Genomic DNA, 21133 nt, shown 5'->3' on the forward strand with positions numbered 1-21133 from the left:
TTTTTACAAAATGTTTTCCTCTGTAACTAAAGCGCCAAGTTCATTACAGATAGAGAAAATTGTAAGCAACAAGAATGTTCAGTAAAGTAAGATCTACATACACATCACCGTCACCAAAACACTATTTTGTCATGAATCCATCTGTTTTCTTTGTTTAATATGCACATAGACCAAGGTGAGCGACACAGGCTCTTAAGAGCTTCTAGTTTTGTAAACTGTTCAATAAGTTGGATACATAAATCATTTGGAAATGTTATTTATTTGAGATCGAGTCGACAATATTCTACTTTCATTTTTGACTTTGATTCTCTTAGCACCACATTGGTTTTGAAAAATGAACTTCAAAAGATACTGTTTTCCAGATTCTTAACAATATGATCTACTACACTTTCTTTGATTTGACTGATATTAATCCATAACATAAGATTGTCATCCTATCTGACTGTCTTCACGTTTTAAAAGCAAAAAAAAGCCAACGAGTTAATGACCAGAGGAACATCTCTACTGTTATCGTTCAATGAAAACCGGAATGTCTCTCTTGTTATCTTTGAAAAGAAACGATGCATTCTGACTTTAAATAGACAACCAATCAGCGACCTGAATTCATGTGAACTATATTTATATATTTAGCCCAAGGTAAACACTGACTTTTCATCCTTGATAATTGTGACCACGACTTTGCAACAATACGTCTCTTGGCTGCCTGTAAACATTGAAAAAGATATTTTTTTCTTTTTTGAATTTATATTTTTGTCAGTGAAGTAGCCGGCACTTGAAGCCACTGTAACCGGCAGATTTCCGCCAGCTACAGGCTTCAATTGAAAGCCCTGGTTGTCAACAAATAAATTTTCAGTTTAAATGTAAACAGTTTCACTTCAGTTTGAATTAAAGTCATAAAATTACACCTATGTGTTATGCATTTTTTTCATTTACTCAAAAACTACCACTAATTGGGAAATTACAGAAAATGACACTTTCAAACGAAACAGAATGTTTTCAAATTTACTGTATACATGATTTAGGTTAACATTTAATGCAAACTTTTTCTACTTCAGTCCAGAAGATGGAGGTTGGAGATGTTAAGACCTTTGACACATATACTGACGGTAGGTGCCATTTTATTAGTTTTAATTTTGGCATATAACTTTCTGTAGAACTTCATTAATTTTATATGCAGAGTTTTATTTTATTTTTTATTTTTTAGCTTTTTGTCAATTAAATTTATTTACTTCAGATTAATTATGTTATAAATTGTGAAGTTATTAAATAGAACTTAATGGTATTGTTAGGTTATATCATTAGACTTATTTATAGTGTTTGAATGTTTTTAACATCAGGCCATGTGAATAAGATTAGATAGTTATCAGCATTACAGACAGCAAGAAAGTTTTTCTTCATAACCTTAGTAACAAAAGAAAAATAGATAAAGTTAATTTTTTTTAGTAAATTTGATTCATTTCAGATGCAGCATTTTTACAATATATGAGGAAAGCACCAAAACATGCAGTTATCATCTTAGTTACACATGATGAAATCACAGAACGGTTTGTAAAATTACCACTAGTCATATGGTTTATCAGTTCTGATTGTTTTCTAAAAAGAAATCTTTCAGATTTTTACTGCTTGATGTAAACATTCTTTCCACCACACAGAAGTACCACTAAATAACTAGTATACTGTGTATATTGGTTGGTCTATTCTAGGTGAAAGTTTATCTTTTTATGTCCTGCCTACAATAGTAGGGGCATTTATAATAATGTTCTTTAGTCTGTGCATCTGTCAATTATTACATCTATCTTTTCATCTGTCCTTTATTGGTTTAACGTTTTTGATAAAAATAGTTTACAATGAAGTTATGGTCACATCAACTTCTGTCTTTGTAAGCATGTTTGTGTGATGTGAACTTCATGTCAGATTACTGTTTTGACACCAATATCATCATTCACTGAACATATAAATGTGGAAGATTGAAATTTGTACAATCTGAGGCCAAGCAATGATATAAACTTTCATATGTTAAAAAAAAAAAAAAAAAAACTTAGGTCAAAGTAATTAGTTGCAGTATTTTACCATGAAGTGTGGTAACTTCACCTTGCAACTTAGTACACATATTCATCACTGTGATTTAAAATTTTAACACTAATTGTATTATGATAAGGTAGGTTGATAGTCTCTAAAAAGTACATTGCCTCTAATTTGCATTTCATTTAAGAATTGAATGCTTTTTATAAGACCGCAAAATTTGAAAATATTTTCGTTGTATATTGCTATCACGTTGGCGTCGTCCGAATACTTTTAGTTTTCGCACTCTAACTTTAGTAAAAGTAAATAGAAATCTATGAAATTTTAACACAAGGTTTATGACTACAAAAGGAAGGTTGGGATTGATTTTGGGAGTTTTGGTCCCAACATTTTAGGAATTAGGGGCCAAAAAGGGCCCAAATAAGCATTTTCTTGGTTTTCGCACTATAACTTTAGTTTAAGTTTATAGAAATTTATGAAATTTTGACACAAGGTTTATGACCACAAATGAAAGGTTTGGGATTGATTTTGGGAGTTTCGGTTCCAACAGTTTAGGAATAAGGGGCCAAAAAAGGGCCCAAATAAGCATTATTCTTGGTTTTCGCACAATAACTTTAGTTTAAGTAAATGGAAATCAATGAAATTTAAACACAATGTTTATTACCACAAAAGGAAGGTTGGTATTGATTTTGGGAGTTAAGGTCCCAACAGTTTAGGAATTAGGGCCAAAAAGGGACCCAAATAAGCATTTTACTTGGTTTTCGCACCATAACTTTAGTATAAGTAAATAGAAATCTATGAAATTTAAACACAAGGTTTATGATCATAAAAGGAAGGTTGGTATTGATTTTGGGAGTTTTGGTCCCAACAGTTTAGGAATAAGGGGCCCAAAGGGTCCCAAAATTAAACTTTGTTTGATTTCATCAAAAATTGAATAATTGGGGTTCTTTGATATGCCGAATCTAACTGTGTATGTAGATTCTTAATTTTTGGTCCCGTTTTCAAATTAGTCTACATTAAGGTCCAAAGGGTCCAAAATTAAACTTAGTTTGATTTTGACAAAAATTGAATCGGTTGGGTTCTTTGATATGCTGAATCTAAAAATGTACTTAGATTTTTTATTATTGGCCCAGTTTTCAAGTTGGTCCAAGTCAGGATTCAAAATTATTATATTAAGTAATGTGCAATAGCAAGAAATTTTCAATTGCACAGTATTCAGCAATAGCAAGAAATCTTCAATTGTACAGTATTGTGCAATAGCAAGAAATTTTCAGTTGCACAGTATTGTTCAATAGCAAGAAATCTTCAATTAACAGTATTGCACAATAGCAAGAAATATCTAATTGCAAAATATTGTGCAATAGCAAGAAATCAATGAGAGTTATCTTTCTTTGTCCAGAATAGATATTTGTGCAATAGCAAGATATTTTCAATATTTTTTGAAAATTTGAGTTATCTTTCTTTGTCCAGTATAGTAGTTGAATCAACTTGAATCATTGTTTTATACAATATACAATGTATTTTCACTTTTACTACCAACTGATAAATTAAAACAATCTTTACCATTCAGTGATAACAAGCACTGTTTTTTACATTTTAATATTTTATGATTTAATTAAATGAGCAGTTATTGTTGCCAACTCCATTAGAAATTTGAATTGAGGTCAGTTTTGGAATAAGGGAAAAGGGGATGTGAAAACAAAATTGGGGGGGGGGGGGGGGGGGGGTCAACTTTTCTCATTTCAGATTTTATAATAAAAAGAAAATTTCTTCAAACTTTTTTTTGAGAGGATTAATATTTAACAGCATAGTGAATTGCTCAAAGGCAAACATGTTTTTTTAAGTTCTTTAGACCACATTCATTCTGTGTCAAAAACCTATGCTGTGTCAACTATTTAATCACAATCCAAATTCAGAGCTGAATCCAGCTTGAATGTTGTGTCCATACTTTCCCCAATCATTCAGGGTTCAACCTCTGCGGTCGTATAAAGCTGTGCCCTGCGGAGCATCTGGTTTGTAACTTCATTGGGGTGTAAAAGCATTGACCTAAGTACACTTTGTATAAAGCACAGCAGCATTTCATTTTAAAAATGTGCGCACGGTCAATGCTTTTACAACCATAAAAAGTTACAAAAAGAAGCATTCAATACTTAAGTTATGATTACATGTTTAAAAGAGGGACGAAAGATACCAAAAGGACAGTCAAACACATAAATCTAAAATAAACTGATAATGCCATGCCTAAAAATGAAAAAGACAAACAGACAAACAATAGTACACATGACCCAACATAGAAAACTAAAGAATAAACAACACGAACCCCAACAAAAACTAGGGGTGATCTCAGGTGCTCTTGAAGGGTAAGCAGATCCTGCTCCACATGTTGCACCCGTCGTGTTGCTAATGTGATAACAAATCCGGTAAGTAGTCTTAATTCGGTAGGTCACATTCATGAAAGGCAAGGGGATTGTAGTTACGAAGTAAGGAACATATCCGATATCATTTGTGAAATGGTTATTCCATAACAGTCAACCAACTTGTGATGGCGTCCGTAAAATTTACGAAGGGATGATTTCAACTTTAGCATTTTGAACTCTTGGTTTAACAGCTTACTTGTGAGCAGCAACCCTCTATCAAGAAAATCATGATAGGAAATGCAAGCATGGGAATATCGTTTCAATTGGGAAATATGTACCCCGTATGCAGGTGCTGCTGGAATGTTGCTACTTAGAAATGGAAAGTTCACAATTGGAAAGCTGAAATCATCTCTTTTGTCGTTTTCAACTGACCCTCATTGTCAATTTCTAGATGTAAGTCAAGATATGAGGCCGACTTAACTATATCTGTAGTATCCTTTATCTCTAGTTCGTTGGATAGATGCGTTCCACATATTCACCAAATTTTGAACTATTTAGTGAAAGAACATCATCTATATAGCTGAAAGTAGAGTTAGAGGATATTTCTAACTTCTTATCTTTCTTCTTAAGAAGGTCGTGCATGAAGTCAGCCTCATTATAATAATAAAATTATAATAATAAAACAAGTGGGCAAGTAGAGGATCATCAAAACACAATTTTTATTATTGCGAACCAAATGAAAGTTTACCACAGAGTCGTTTGCTCTTGACCAAGGTATTTAAACTTTTGCAAGTTCACCTGTCCCATTGAATCAATACAATAGCTATTTTTTTCTGTGTAGTTTACTGACTGAGACCTTTAAATTTCTTCTATGAAAAATCTATCACTCATTCATAAATTTGCCTGACCAAAAAAATATCTTCTTTGTTGATTGAAATACATGTATAAACTGCATGTGATACAGTATTTATTCAATATCAATAACTATTTTCAATCTGTTAAATATAAGCACTGATTCAATTATAAAAAGTTTATTTCTGAATTTTGTTTAACTACTGCATGCATATAAATTCCAAAGAATTTGCATGTTTTTTTGTGGTTTAGTTATAAAGAATACATTTATGAAGACCTTAATTAAAACATTATCATTTCAAGTTTTTATTTGTGAACACACTTAAAAAGCAAATTTTAATATGTAAAATATTGGAATTTGATCAGAAATCAACCCTTAATTTTTAAATCAGTGTTTATTTTATACAAATTGAAAATGTGTTATTGATATTGAATAAATACAACATCACATGCAGTTTTATAATTCCTTATTTGTACATGTATTTCCTTCAATTACAGTTCAATTTTTTGTTCAGTTAAATTAATCAGTGAGTGATAGATTTCTCTTGCATGAAATTGAAAGGTCCCATTGAATAAACTAAACAGATAACAATAGCTGTTGTATTTGTTTGATGGGACAATAGAACATACAAAAGTTTAAATCGACAGGTAACTTGCAAATGAATCTGTGGAAAACTTAATTTAATTTACCTGTGCACCTTATCATGGGACCTCGTGTCATCATGAATGATAAATTTTATTGTGTAATGAAGTTGATTAAGGAATAATATAAGATTTCAGTTAGTCAATCAGAATATCGTATTTTGATGAAACATACATCTAATGACCTGTGCTAAGTTTGTTAAGTTTGTTAAGAAAGAATAAATAAAATTGTTTTGTTTATTTATTTTGCAGACTGAGCAATGAAGGGAGGCAATGGTATAGGTTAAGGGGTTGTTTATTTCTTTTGTAGACTGAGCAATGAAGGGAGACAATGGTTTAGGTTAATGGGTTGTTTATTTATTTTGTAGACTGAGCAATGAAGGGAGACAATGGTATAGGTTAATGGGAAGTTTATTTATTTTGTAGACTGAGCAATGAAGGGAGACAATGGTTTAGGTTAATGGGTTGTTTATTTATTTTGTAGACTGAGCAATGAAGGGAGACAATGGTTTAGGTTAAGGGGTTGTTTATTTATTTTGCAGACTGAGCAATGAAGGGAGACAATGGTATAGGTTAATGGGTTGTTTATTTCTTTTGTAGACTGAGCAATGAAGGGAGACAATGGTTTAGGTTAATGGGTTGTTTATTTATTTTGCAGACTGAGCAATGAAGGGAGACAATGGTTTAGGTTAATGGGAAGTTTATTTATTTTGTAGACTGAGCAATGAAGGGAGACAATGGTTTAGGTTAATGGGTTGTTTATTTATTTTGTAGACTGAGCAATGAAGGGAGACAATGGTTTAGGTTAATGGGAAGTTTATTTATTTTGAAGACTGAGCAATGAAGGGAGACAATGGTTTAGGTTAATGGGTTGTTTATTTATTTTGTAGACTGAACAATGAAGGGAGACAATGGTTTGGGTTAATGGGAAGTTTATTTATTTTGCAGACTGAGCAGTGAAGGGAGACAATGGTTTAGGTTAATGGGAAGTTTATTTATCATGCAGACTGAGCAATGAAGGGAGACAATGGTTTAGGTTAATGGGAAGTTTATTTATTTTGCAGACTGAGCAATGAAGGGAGACAATGGTTTAGGTTAATGGGTTGTTTATTTATTTTGCAGACTGAGCAATGAAGGGAGGCAATGGTTTAGGTTAATGGGAAGTTTATTTATTTTGCAGACTGAGCAATGAAGGGAGACAATGGTTTAGGTTAATGGGAAGTTTATTTATTTTGCAGACTGAGCAATGAAGGGAGACAATGGTTTAGGTTAATGGGTTGTTTATTTATTTTGCAGACTGAGCAATGAAGGGAGGCAATGGTTTAGGTTAATGGGTTGTTTATTTATTTTGTAAACTGAGCAATGAAGGGAGACAATGGTTTAGGTTAATGGGAAGTTTATTTATTTTGCAGACTGAGCAATGAAGGGAGACAATGGTTTAGGTTAATGGGTTGTTTATTTATTTTGCAGACTGAGCAATGAAGGGAGACAATGGTTTAGGTTAATGGGTTGTTTATTTATTTTGCAGACTGAGCAATGAAGGGAGGCAATGGTTTAGGTTAATGTTTTGTTTATTTATTTTGCAGACTGAGCAATGAAAGGAGACAATGGTTTAGGTTAATGTTTTGTTTATTTATTTTGTAGACTGAGCAATGAAGGGAGACAATGGTTTAGGTTAATGGGTTGTTTATTTATTTTGTAGACTGAGCAATGAAGGGAGACAATGGTTTAGGTTAATGTTTTGTTTATTTATTTTGCAGACTGAGCAATGAAAGGAGACAATGGTTAAGGTTAATGGGTTGTTTATTTATTTTGTAGACTGAGCAATGAAGGGAGACAATGGTTTAGGTTAATGTTTTGTTTATTTATTTTGCAGACTGAGCAATGAAAGGAGACAATGGTTTAGGTTAATGTTTTGTTTATTTATTTTGCAGACTGAGCAATGAAGGGAGACAATGGTTTAGGTTAATGTTTTGTTTATTTATTTTGCAGACTGAGCAATGAAGGGAGACAATGGTTTAGGTTAATGGGAAGTTTATTTATTTTGCAGACTGAGCAATGAAAGGAGACAATGGTTTAGGTTAATGGGAAGTTTATTTATTTTGTAGACTGAGCAATGAAGGGAGACAATGGTTTAGGTTAATGGGAAGTTTATTTATTTTGTAGACTGAGCAATGAAGGGAGACAATGGTTTAGGTTAATGGGAAGTTTATTTATTTTGTAGACTGAGCAATGAAGGGAGACAATGGTTTAGGTTAATGGGTTGTTTCTTTATTTTGCAGACTGAGCAATGAAGGGAGACAATGGTTTAGGTTAATGGGTTGTTTATTTATTTTGTAGACTGAGCAATGAAGGGAGACAATGGTTTAGGTTAATGGGAAGTTTATTTATTTTGTAGACTGAGCAATGAAGGGAGACAATGGTTTAGGTTAATGGGTTGTTTCTTTATTTTGCAGACTGAGCAATGAAGGGAGACAATGGTTTAGGTTAATGGGTTGTTTATTTATTTTGCAGACTGAGCAATGAAGGGAGACAATGGTTTAGGTTAATGGGTTGCTTATTTATTTTGCAGACTGAGCAATGAAGGGAGACAATGGTTTAGGTTAATGGGTTGTTTATTTATTTTGTAGACTGAGCAATGAAGGGAGACAATGGTTTAGGTTAATGGGTTGTTTATTTATTTTGTAGACTGAGCAATGAAGGGAGGCAATGGTTTAGGTTAATGGGAAGTTTATTTATTTTGCAGACTGAGCAATGAAGGGAGACAATGGTTTAGGTTAATGGGTTGTTTATTTATTTTGCAGATTGAGCAATGAAGGGAGGCAATGGTTTAGGTTAATGGGTTGTTTATTTATTTTGTAGACTGAGCAATGAAGGGAGACAATGGTTTTGGTTAATGGGAAGTTTATTTATTTTGCAGACTGAGCAATGAAGGGAGACAATGGTTAAGGTTAATGGGTTGTTTATTTATTTTGTAGACTGAGCAATGAAGGGAGGCAATGGTTTAGGTTAATGGGTTGTTTATTTATTTTGCAGACTGAGCAATGAAGGGAGGCAATGGTTTAGGTTAATGGGTTGTTTATTTATTTTGCAGACTGAGCAATGAAGGGAGACAATGGTTTAGGTTAATGGGTTGTTTATTTATTTTGTAGACTGAGCAATGAAGGGAGACAATGGTTTAGGTTAATGGGAAGTTTATTTATTTTGTAAACTGAGCAATGAAGGAAGACAATGGTTTAGGTTAATGGGTTGTTTATTTATTTTGTAAACTGAGCAATGAAGGGAGACAATGGTTTAGGTTAATGGGTTGTTTATTTATTTTGTAAACTGAGCAATGAAGGGAGACAATGGTTTAGGTTAATGGGTTGTTTATTTATTTTGTAAACTGAGCAATGAAGGAAGACAATGGTTTAGGTTAATGGGTTGTTTATTTATTTTGTAAACTGAGCAATGAAGGGAGACAATGGTTTAGGTTAATGGGTTGTTTATTTATTTTGTAAACTGAGCAATGAAGGGAGACAATGGTTTAGGTTAATGGGTTGTTTATTTATATTGCAGACTGAGCAATGAAGGAAGACAATGGTTTAGGTTAATGGGAAGTTACTTGATAGACAATGTCGGCTTTAGAGATGCCTTTGTAATGGTGGGACAGATTGGACTGGAACAGAAACAAGCTATTGAATTTGTAAGTTGAAAACTATTCATATTACCCATGTCAGTTTTGGAAGTCCCAATTATTTTTTTTTGAGGAGTAACATTTTTACTTTACATTATTTGAACTACTGCTTGATAAGAAGTTGAAAGTAAATGAGATATACCCCCTTATCTATATAAATCATATTAAAGAAAACGGTTAATTAGAAGAAATATTGTTATTCATAAAGATTCTTGTCAACATGTAGTATAAAAAAACCTTGAATGGTTCAATTTGTATTACAAAGACAAGTTTAAAGACTTTGTGGAAAAACTGTTCAAATTTTCTTTTTCTTTTCAGCATAAAAAGAGAGAACATGGTGGCTACAGCTTACCCATTGAAAAGAAAGGTTGCTTCTCTCTACCTCGTAAGTAAGACATGAAAAGAAAGGTTGCTTCTCTCTACCTCGTAAGTAAGACATGAAAAGAAAGGTTGCTTCTCTCTCCCTCCTAAGTAAGACATGAAAAGAAAGGTTGCTTCTCTTTCCCTCGTAAGTAAGATATGAAAAGAAAGGTTGCTTCTCTCTACCTCGTAAGTAAGACATGAAAAGAAAGGCTGCTTCTCTTTCCCTCGTAAGTAAGATATGAAAAGAAAGGTTGCTTCTCTTTACCTCGTAAGTAAGACATGAAAAGAAAGGTTGCTTCTCTCTCCCTCGTAAGTAAGACATGAAAAGAAAGGTTGCTTCTCTCTACCTTGTAAGTAAGACATGAAAAGAAAGGCTGCTTCTCTCTACCTCGTAAGTAAGACATGAAAAGAAAGGTTGCTTCTCTCTACCTCGTAAGTAAGACATGAAAAGAAAGGTTGCTTCTCTTTACCTCGTAAGTAAGACATGAAAAGAAAGGTTGCTTCTCTTTACCTCGTAAGTAAGACATGAAAAGAAAGGCTGCTTCTCTCTACCTCGTAAGTAAGACATGAAAAGAAAGGTTGCTTCTCTCTACCTCGTAAGTAAGACATGAAAAGAAAGGCTGCTTCTCTCTACCTCATAAGTAAAACATGAAAAGAAAGGTTGCTTCTCTCTACCTCGTAAGTAAGACATGAAAAGAAAGGTTGTTTCTCTCTACCTCGTAAGTAAGACATGAAAAGAAAGGTTGCTTCTCTCTACCTCATAAGTAAGACATGAAAAGAAAGGCTGCTTCTCTCTTCCTCGTAAGTAAGACATGAAAAGAAAGGCTGCTTCTCTCTATCTCGTAAGTAAGACATGAAAAGAAAGGTTGCTTCTCTCTCCCTTGTAAGTAAGACATGAAAAGAAAGGTTGCTTCTCTCTACCTCGTTAGTAAGACATGAAAAGAAAGGCTGCTTCTCTCTACCTCCTAAGTAAGACATGAAAAGACAGGCTGCTTCTCTCTACCTCGTAAGTAAGACATGAAATGAAAGGTTGCTTCTCTCTTCCTCGTAAGTAAGACATGAAAAGAAAGGTTGCTTCTCTCTACCTCGTAAGTAAGACATGAAAAGAAAGGTTGCTTCTCTCTACCTCGTAAGTAAGATATGAAAAGAAAGGCTGCTTCTCTCTACCTCGTAAGTAAGACATGAAAAGAAAGGTTGCTTCTCTCAACCTCGTAAGTAAGACATGAAAAGAAAGGTTGCTTCTCTCTACCTCCTAAGTAAGACATGAAAAGAAAGGTTGCTTCTCTCTACCTCGTAAGTAAGACATGAAAAGAAAGGTTGCTTCTCTCTACCTCGTAAGTTAGACATGAAAAGAAAGGTTGCTTCTCTCTACCTCGTAAGTAAGACATGAAAAGAAAGGTTGCTTCTCTTTCCCTCGTAAGTAAGACATTAAAAGAAAGGTTGCTTCTCTCTACCTCGTAAGTAAGACATGAAAAGAAAGGCTGCTTCTCTCTCCCTTGTAAGTAAGACATGAAAAGAAAGGCTGCTTCTCTTTACCTCGTAAGTAAGACATGAAAAGAAAGGCTGCTTCTCTCTACCTCGTAAGTAAGACATGAAAAGAAAGGTTGCTTCTCTCTACCTCGTAAGTAAGACATGAAAAGAAAGGCTGCTTCTCTCTACCTCGTAAGTAAGACATGAAAAGAAAGGTTGCTTCTCTCTACCTCGTAAGTAAGACATGAAAAGAAAGGTTGCTTCTCTCTACCTCGTAAGTAAGACATGAAAAGAAAGGCTGCTTCTCTCTACCTCGTAAGTAAGACATGAAAAGAAAGGCTGCTTCTCTCTATCTCGTAAGTAAGACATGAAAAGAAAGGTTGCTTCTCTCTCCCTTGTAAGTAAGACATGAAAAGAAAGGTTGCTTCTCTCTACCTCGTTAGTAAGACATGAAAAGAAAGGCTGCTTCTCTCTACCTCCTAAGTAAGACATGAAAAGAAAGGCTGCTTCTCTCTACCTCGTAAGTAAGACATGAAAAGAAAGGTTGCTTCTCTCTACCTCGTAAGTAAGACATGAAATGAAAGGTTGCTTCTCTCTTCCTCGTAAGTAAGACATGAAAAGAAAGGTTGCTTCTCTCTACCTCGTAAGTTAGACATGAAAAGAAAGGTTGCTTCTCTCTACCTCGTAAGTAAGACATGAAAAGAAAGGTTGCTTCTCTTTCCCTCGTAAGTAAGACATGAAAAGAAAGGTTGCTTCTCTCTACCTCGTAAGTAAGACATGAAAAGAAAGGCTACTTCTCTCTCCCTTGTAAGTAAGACATGAAAAGAAAGGCTGCTTCTCTTTACCTCATAAGTAAGACATGAAAAGAAAGGCTGCTTCTCTCTACCTCGTAAGTAAGACATGAAAAGAAAGGTTGCTTCTCTCTACCTCGTAAGTAAGACATGAAAAGAAAGGTTGCTTCTCTCTACCTCGTAAGTAAGACATGAAAAGAAAGGCTGCTTCTCTCTACCTCGTAAGTAAGACATGAAAAGAAAGGCTGCTTCTCTCTATCTCGTAAGTAAGACATGAAAAGAAAGGTTGCTTCTCTCTCCCTTGTAAGTAAGACATGAAAAGAAAGGTTGCTTCTCTCTACCTCGTTAGTAAGACATGAAAAGAAAGGCTGCTTCTCTCTACCTCCTAAGTAAGACATGAAAAGAAAGGCTGCTTCTCTCTACCTCGTAAGTAAGACATGAAAAGAAAGGTTGCTTCTCTCTACCTCGTAAGTAAGACATGAAATGAAAGGTTGCTTCTCTCTTCCTCGTAAGTAAGACATGAAAAGAAAGGTTGCTTCTCTCTACCTCGTAAGTTAGACATGAAAAGAAAGGTTGCTTCTCTCTACCTCGTAAGTAAGACATGAAAAGAAAGGTTGCTTCTCTTTCCCTCGTAAGTAAGACATGAAAAGAAAGGTTGCTTCTCTCTACCTCGTAAGTAAGACATGAAAAGAAAGGCTACTTCTCTCTCCCTTGTAAGTAAGACATGAAAAGAAAGGCTGCTTCTCTTTACCTCATAAGTAAGACATGAAAAGAAAGGCTGCTTCTCTCTACCTCGTAAGTAAGACATGAAAAGAAAGGTTGCTTCTCTCAACCTCGTAAGTAAGAAATGAAAAGAAAGGTTGCTTCTCTCTCCCTCGTAAGTAAGACATGAAAAGAAAGGCTGCTTCTCTTTCCCTTGTAAGTAAGACATGAAAAGAAAGGCTGCTTCTCTCTCCCTTGTAAGTAAGACATGAAAAGAAAGGTTGCTTCTCTCTACCTCGTAAGTAAGACATGAAAAGAAAGGTTGCTTCTCTCTACCTCCTAAGTAAGACATGAAAAGAAAGGTTGCTTCTCTCTACCTCGTAAGTAAGACATGAAAAGAAAGGTTGCTTCTCTTTCCCTTGTAAGTAAGACATGAAAAGAAAGGTTGCTTCTCTCTACCTCGTAAGTAAGACATGAAAAGAAAGGTTGCTTCTGTCTACCTCGTAAGTAAGACATGAAAAGAAAGGCGGCTTCTCTCTCCCTCGTAAGTAAGACATGAAAAGAAAGGTTGCTTCTCTCTACCTCGTAAGTAAGACATGAAAAGAAAGGCTGCTTCTCTTTACCTGGTAAGTAAGACATGAAAAGAAAGGTTGCTTCTCTCTACCTCGTAAGTAAGACATGAAAAGAAAGGTTGCTTCTCTCTACCTCGTAAGTAAGACATGAAAAGAAAGGTTGCTTCTCTCTCCCTCGTAAGTAAGACATGAAAAGAAAGGCTGCTTCTCTTTCCCTCGTAAGTAAGACATGAAAAGAAAGGCTGCTTCTCTCTCCCTTGTAAGTAAGACATGAAAAAAAAGGTTGCTTCTCTCTACCTCGTAAGTAAGACATGAAAAGAAAGGTTGCTTCTCTCTACCTCGCAAGTAAGACATGAAAAGAAAGGTTGCTTCTCTCTTCCTCGTAAGTAAGACTTGAAAAGAAAGGCTGCTTCTCTCTACCTCGTAAGTAAGACATGAAAAGAAAGGCTGCTTCTCTCTCCCTTGTAAGTAAGACATGAAAAGAAAGGCTGCTTCTCTTTACCTCGTAAGTAAGACATGAAAAGAAAGGCTGCTTCTCTCTACCTCGTAAGTAAGACATGAAAAGAAAGGTTGCTTCTCTCTACCTCGTAAGTAAGACATGAAAAGAAAGGTTGCTTCTCTCTCCCTCGTAAGTAAGACATGAAAAGAAAGGCTGCTTCTCTTTTCCTCGTAAGTAAGACATGAAAAGAAAGGCTGCTTCTCTCTCCCTTGTAAGTAAGACATGAAAAGAAAGGTTGCTTCTCTCTACCTCGTAAGTAAGACATGAAAAGAAAGGTTGCTTCTCTCTACCTCGTAAGTAAGACATGAAAAGAAAGGTTGCTTCTCTCTACCTCGTAAGTAAGACATGAAAAGAAAGGTTGCTTCTCTCACCTCGTAAGTAAGACATGAAAAGAAAGGTTGCTTCTCTCTCCCTCGTAAGTAAGACATGAAAAGAAAGGCTGCTTCTCTTTCCCTCGTAAGTAAGACATGAAAAGAAAGGCTGCTTCTCTCTCCCTCGTAAGTAAGACATGAAAAGAAAGGTTGCTTCTCTCTACCTCGTAAGTAAGACATGAAAAGAAAGGTTGCTTCTCTCTACCTCGCAAGTAAGACATGAAAAGAAAGGTTGCTTCTCTCTTCCTCGCAAGTAAGACATGAAAAGAAAGGTTGCTTCTCTCTTCCTCGTAAGTAAGACTTGAAAAGAAAGGCTGCTTCTCTCTACCTCGTAAGTAAGACATGAAAAGAAAGGCTGCTTCTCTCTCCCTTGTAAGTAAGACATGAAAAGAAAGGCTGCTTCTCTTTACCTCGTAAGTAAGACATGAAAAGAAAGGCTGCTTCTCTCTACCTCGTAAGTAAGACATGAAAAGAAAGGTTGCTTCTCTCTACCTCGTAAGTAAGACATGAAAAGAAAGGTTACTTCTCTCTCCCTCGTAAGTAAGACATGAAAAGAAAGGCTGCTTCTCTTTCCCTCGTAAGTAAGACATGAAAAGAAAGGCTGCTTCTCTCTCCCTTGTAAGTAAGACATGAAAAGAAAGGTTGCTTCTCTCTACCTCGTAAGTAAGACATGAAAAGAAAGGTTGCTTCTCTCTACCTCGCAAGTAAGACATGAAAAGAAAGGTTGCTTCTCTCTTCCTCGTAAGTAAGACTTGAAAAGAAAGGCTGCTTCTCTCTACCTCGTAAGTAAGACATGAAAAGAAAGGTTGCTTCTCTCTACCTCGTAAGTAAGACATGAAAAGAAAGGCTGCTTCTCTCTACCTCGTAAGTAAGACATGAAAAGAAAGGCTGCTTCTCTCTACCTCGTAAGTAAGACATGAAAAGAAAGGCTGCTTCTCTTTCCCTCTTAAGTAAGACATGAAAAGAAAGGTTGCTTCTCTCTACCAATTAACCATTTAACCGTTCGAACCACCGAATACTGGATACCAAAAAAGATAATCGGTTAACCATACTTTTTTTTTCAATTTTAATAGATTTGATATAAATTTGTATTGAAATCATTAAATATTTGCGTTTTCTTTGACGGATCAATTTTCCAGTATATTGATCAGTATTGTTTATCCAAAAATATAAAATTGATTAGAAGTTGTCTCTAAGCTCGGGACAAGATCTTAAGGAAACATAATTAGTTTCATGTTTTATTAACAGTATTTTTTAATCAGTATTACAATTAAATTTTATGATTTACTTGTTCTTAAATTGTGTAGACCTACATCTGAATGTGCAATCTCTGTCGTGCAAGTCTTTGTCATACTTTAAACTAAATGTTAACTTAAAAACTATAAAAAACAGACCAATGTGAATATAATCAATGTATACTTGATGGTATGAATATCAGGATTAATCAATCAATTTTAATTGAAACACCTCACATTATTTCGAAGACAACAAGACAAAATGAAAGAATCATCGGTTTCAGACATATTCAATTCTACGAGATCAAGAAGGTTTTTTTTCAATTTTGAAGTTAGTACAAACGCCATAGTCAATACTGTGTATTTGATAATTAAAAGTCAAATTTCGACAGGAATCTTCACAGATAAGCCTTATAAAACCAAAGGTCAAACTTCAATCCATTGTATTATAAAAACGTTAATGTATGACTTGGATGGAATGTAGTCACATTGACACTCATACCACATTTTCTTATATCTATGTGTAGGGTACTATTGATAAGGCCTTCAAACAGTAACTTAAACTACCAGTTAACCGGTTAATCAGATGAACGATTATATGAGTAACCGGTTAGGCAAAAGTGTACGATTTCACAACACTACTTAAAATAGACTTAGAAAAAAGTCTTTTAAAGCATCAACACTTGCTAAATTTTACCTGGACATATATAAAAAGACAATTATGTTTACGCAGAAGTATAATTATAATCTGTCTCCTGTTTTTCAGTTGGTCCATTGAGGGATATTTCTCAGTTCATTCCGAAAGTAACAGAGATGGTTATAGAAAAGTTAGACAAGTGTGGATTGACTACAGAATGTGGAGAAGATAAATTTACTGCTATGGTGGATACTGGTGATGGTGATCAGAGAAAACCAACAATCTGTATTAATGGTGAAATGTACGTAGTAATAATATTAATGTTGAAATGTAAGAGTTATAGTACATACATTGCTTGTTCATTGGATGCATTGTTATGTCATGAGACAGCAAACCAAATATACAAATATCCAATTGACCTCTGGAGGTCAACATATAGTCTTACATTATAGGCATATGTCTTTACAACATATAAGGTTCTAAATTTATCCCCTGTTTGTTAGATAGTTGTGAATAGAAATTATGAAGCATCTGCCATCAATAAGTCATTCTCAAAAGTAAAATGAATATAGCATGTAATAAGACAATTATTTAAGCACAATATGAATAAGAAGATATGGAATAATTGTCTTTGAGACAACTCTCCATCCAAGTCACAATGTGTAAAAATTTAACAATCAAAGGTCAAAGTTTGGTCTTCAACAAGATGCCTTGGCTCTAGCTGAACAGCAAGCTATAAAAGACACCAAAATGACTAGTGTAAATCAATTCAAACAGGAAAACCAATAGTCAAATCAATACAAAAAACAAGCAAAGAAGAAAAGTTATGAACCACACCAACAAACGACAACCACTGAACAGCAGGCAGCTGACTCAGATTGTCATCAAGATTTTGTATCAGTAGATATTATCACAAGGCTTTCATATTAACTTGATGTGTTTAGATAAAATCTGATATTATTTTAAGGGATAACAAAAAGACTCATTTTTCAAATGATATTGTTCTTTTTACAGTGTTCTGGGTGAAAGGGTGAACCATGCAGGGAGAGGATTTAATGTAGCCGTATTGAGTTCTATAGAGAAGAAAGTCTCCACTGTAACAGTGTTTGATACGTATGAAAAAGGTTGGTTTATGAGTCATGATAATATATATAGTATTATTGATGTGCATTCAGTTAGACTCACTTTAGTTTCAGTAAATAAGAATCAAACCCTGTTCAAACACATTCATATTATTTATATGTTTTTAGTTCACCTTGTTTGATGTAAAACATGGCTGCCACCAGCAATTTTTGATTCTGTATCTAATTTAAAAAAAAGTTTCTCTGTGAAATATTTTAAAATTTGATGGGATAGATCAACCTGAAGCTTAATTCATCAATTATCTTCTCTTGAGTAATAAGATCTAATATATAATCAACAGTTGACAGACCATCTCATTAAAGGCATGTATTAATTTTTGTTTTATGTTTAAAGCATGTTTTGATCGGAATTGGCCATTATTATATTATGAAAATTTGTTTTTGTTATGTTATGTTATTTGTTATTGTTTTTATGTTATTCACAAATAGTGCAGTAGTATAAAGGAGTAGGTCTGTTAAGGACTGATTTTGGCCTCAAATTTCAAGTTCATCAATGAAAGGTACTTCAGTCAATTAGTTTAAGTGAAAGATTTTAACTGATTATGGTGACTTGAAAAACACCGGTACCACTCAGATTACAATTCTACCTTGACAGGTCAGTTTGTATCTAGCCTATAAAATACTTATTTAGCCTTGAGAATTGAAAGGTCAGTTTATCCCATTCATACAATAGGACTTTACCTATAAGGGTCAGAATGGGGTTTACAGAATAGAGAATACATGTAATAGCAACAAAAGATAGAGAATAGAGAAAATGAACATCACAATAAAGAATAGAGAATAATTTACTGCATTGCAAAAGTATAAAGAATGACTGTGCAAAATAAAGGGTTACTTGGGTAACTGTAATGCAATACTGATAATATAATCATGATCAATGTACATAATTGATAAATAATCTTGTAACACTTACAGAAAGACTAAATTGGAAAATCATTTTCATGAGAATTTTACAGAATGAGTTATTTCAAGGCTATTAAAAGAAAATGCCCTAAAACTTTAAAGAATACAGATATTAAAAAAACCCATCCAGGTCCTCATGTTATTTACATTGTCAAAATATAGGCCACACCATTGTTATTCCAAGAATAATCTAGACATCTAGTCAAACTGGTTTTAAACTAGAGATCTAGTCAAACTGGTTTGGTATAACTGACAGTTTGCTCCTGCTCTAGATGTCTATTTCACAGTGACCTTATGTGTTTGTGCTTAGAGTACATTGTACTGTCATATTTATTGATTTTCTGTTGGGACATGACCTAAACATTCAAAACAGTGGCTTGAGATTTCAATTTAAAAGGAATCAATAAAATCTTAGAAAGTTTATTCTATATGAACTTATTTTAGTATAATAAATTAATATTTGGAATTTTATATCCTGATTGATGATTTTTTTGGGGACCAAGATGTTTTCTTCATTCTAATTCACATTATAATTATTTAACCTTCAATTCACATTAAAAGATAAAAAAAAATTCAGCTCTCGTTTAAAATATTTTGCAACTAAATTTAATAATCCGTTAGAATTTGGTGTAAACAAAAAACAAGAGAACCTGCAAGCATAGTCTATTTCTATAAATCAAGCCGATAGTTTTTTTTAAATCTGAAAAGAAAACTAACACGTAAAAAAAAGGCCAAAAGTAACCCCTAAAATTCAACATTAACATATTTTAAATAATTGAATCAAGATGCACAAAGTTTAAGCATTGGTCAGAATATAGGGTTCTTTTGTACTTTAACAATATCACAATAACAATAAAGTGACCTTAATTTTGGACAAGGTAAATGGCATGAAGCCAATTTTACCAACTTCTTTTGTATGAATGGGATAAACTGACCTTTCAATTCTCAAGGCTAAATAAGTATTTTATAGGCTAAATACAAACTTACCTGTCAAGGTAGAATTGTAATCTGAGTGGTACAGGTGTTTTTCAAGTCACCATAAGTCATTAAAGACGCTCATACTCAAGCTTAAATATGGAAAATCTATCAATTATGTCATAATATGTCTCTTTTCAAATAGTTTTTGTCAAAAATGCAAGCAGCCTCATCTGTGTTCACCCTCAACCTTTATATATGTTATGTATTATTATCAAATATAACTTACATTTAGACATTATGAATGTACACTAATGCTGCTACTTCCTTTTGAAACAGAAACTGTCTAAAATTTAACTCAAATACTAAAGTTCTGAAGATTTCAATAATTTATCATGATTTAATGATACTAGTAACCAATATTTGTGCATTGTATTGTCAAAGACAGCCCATATTTATGTAGTAGAAGTATTCTACATGCTAATAAATAGCTTAAAGATTACATTTTAACAATTTCGTGAAACTGCTATATTTTGGGGCCAAAAAAGGGTCTTACTGGACCCACTCCTTTGCATATCACAAAACAAAATTTTTTGAAGGTTAAACTTCCATTTAGAAAATCTATTCTTTACAGTCAGAAAGAGCTAGTTTGTCTGTATGTCCGTCAGGTATCAGGTTAAAGTTTTGGGAAGGTACTAAGTTTACCAATAGAAGTTTCAACATCAAATTACCACAGTACAATTGACAATATTAACAAATAAGGGTTTTGACCCAAATTAACTTGGTCACTAAACATAGAAGAATAGAGTAAGTAGGACACAGTTTCCTATGGACACTGATTCTTGTTTCCTTTATTATTTTACATAATTTCCATTGTACATGTTCTTCCGCAGAAAATAAATGTGAATTATCAGGTTTTGTTAAAGCTTTAAGTGGAACTTTGTCATTCATAACTTTTTTTTCTAATTTAAAAAGTAAACTTTTTTATTTCATTTACCTATATTTTGGAGTACCTTGAGTGTCAACTTGTGTATTTACTTTCACACTAAGTTTTTATGCTCCACCTATGATAGTAGAGGGGCATTATGTTTTCTGGTTTGTGCATCCGTCTGCCCGTCCGTTCGTCTGTTCATCTGTTTGTCTGTTCATTCATTCGTCTGTCCCGCTTCAGGTTAAAGGTTTTGGTCGAGGTAGTTTTTGATGAAGTTGAAGTCCAATCAACTTGAAACTTTAGAGTTCTGACCCCAATTTCACAGTCCACTGAACATAGAAAATGATAGTGGGAGTGGGGCATCCATGTACTGGGGACACATTTTTGTTCTTTATACTTTGTCCTCAAATTTTGTAATATAGAATAAAAGGGAGATAATCAATTTAAGTTTTTATTGACTAGTCTATTATGTATCAAGAGGCCCTTTATTTAGACCAAAAAAATTAGATTACTCATTATTTCTTTGAACAAGCCTGATTCCCAAGCATTTCAGTAACAAGACAATAAAAGGTTTACATTTGTGTCAGCCAGTTTGCATGTGTGTTTTGACTAATCATTAACCTATATGACTGTAGACAGTTCAAGCATGGAAGTTTTCTTGGAGAGTTTGGTGGAGGGAGACATTATTATAGCTGTTGTAAATGATGATGGACAGAGAAAGTAAGTAAGAGTTCACCCAAGGGAGACATTATATCATAGTCCATTGACTGACACTTTTGCATAGTATGCATGCTAAAGGTTGCACTTTGTAAAAACAGATGTTTCTCAAACCACGCCTCTTTTGGGGAGATGTATACTATTCATAGGAAATTAATTTTGTTTACATACTGGTTTCCAGTTATGATCTCTATGTTTAATCTCATAGAGACATACATTGGAAATGTTACCAGTAAATATACATATGCATATTTTGTATATTGAAATCTGTGGTAATCCTAAAGTCAAGGTAAGGGTAGTTAAGAAATTTAGTGTTAGTTCCACTCTTAGCAGTTT

The 21133-nt window shown here is 33.9% G+C and overlaps 1 protein-coding gene across 3 annotated transcripts in view; it reads left to right on the top strand.

The window, feature by feature from the left end:
- The window catches only part of LOC134714608 (protein O-linked-mannose beta-1,2-N-acetylglucosaminyltransferase 1-like), a 65999-nt gene that overhangs the window by 7599 nt on the left and 37267 nt on the right, over window positions 1–21133 (top strand). Inside the window, exons 7-14 of one of the 3 annotated variants that reach the window (XM_063576014.1) lie at window positions 1056–1106; window positions 1463–1544; window positions 6474–6503; window positions 9462–9558; window positions 9868–9934; window positions 16319–16490; window positions 17204–17313; window positions 20716–20800. In XM_063576014.1, the coding sequence (XP_063432084.1) occupies window positions 1056–1106; window positions 1463–1544; window positions 6474–6503; window positions 9462–9558; window positions 9868–9934; window positions 16319–16490; window positions 17204–17313; window positions 20716–20800 (694 nt within the window). Of the gene's footprint in view, window positions 1–1055; window positions 1107–1462; window positions 1545–6473; window positions 6504–9431; window positions 9559–9867; window positions 9935–14630; window positions 14649–16318; window positions 16491–17203; window positions 17314–20715; window positions 20801–21133 lie in introns of all 3 variants that reach the window. The other 2 variants (XM_063576006.1, XM_063575997.1) reach the window with 2 other exon arrangements.

Source organism: Mytilus trossulus, chromosome 1, assembly GCF_036588685.1.
Source record: "Mytilus trossulus isolate FHL-02 chromosome 1, PNRI_Mtr1.1.1.hap1, whole genome shotgun sequence".
NCBI lineage: Eukaryota > Metazoa > Mollusca > Bivalvia > Mytilida > Mytilidae > Mytilus > Mytilus trossulus.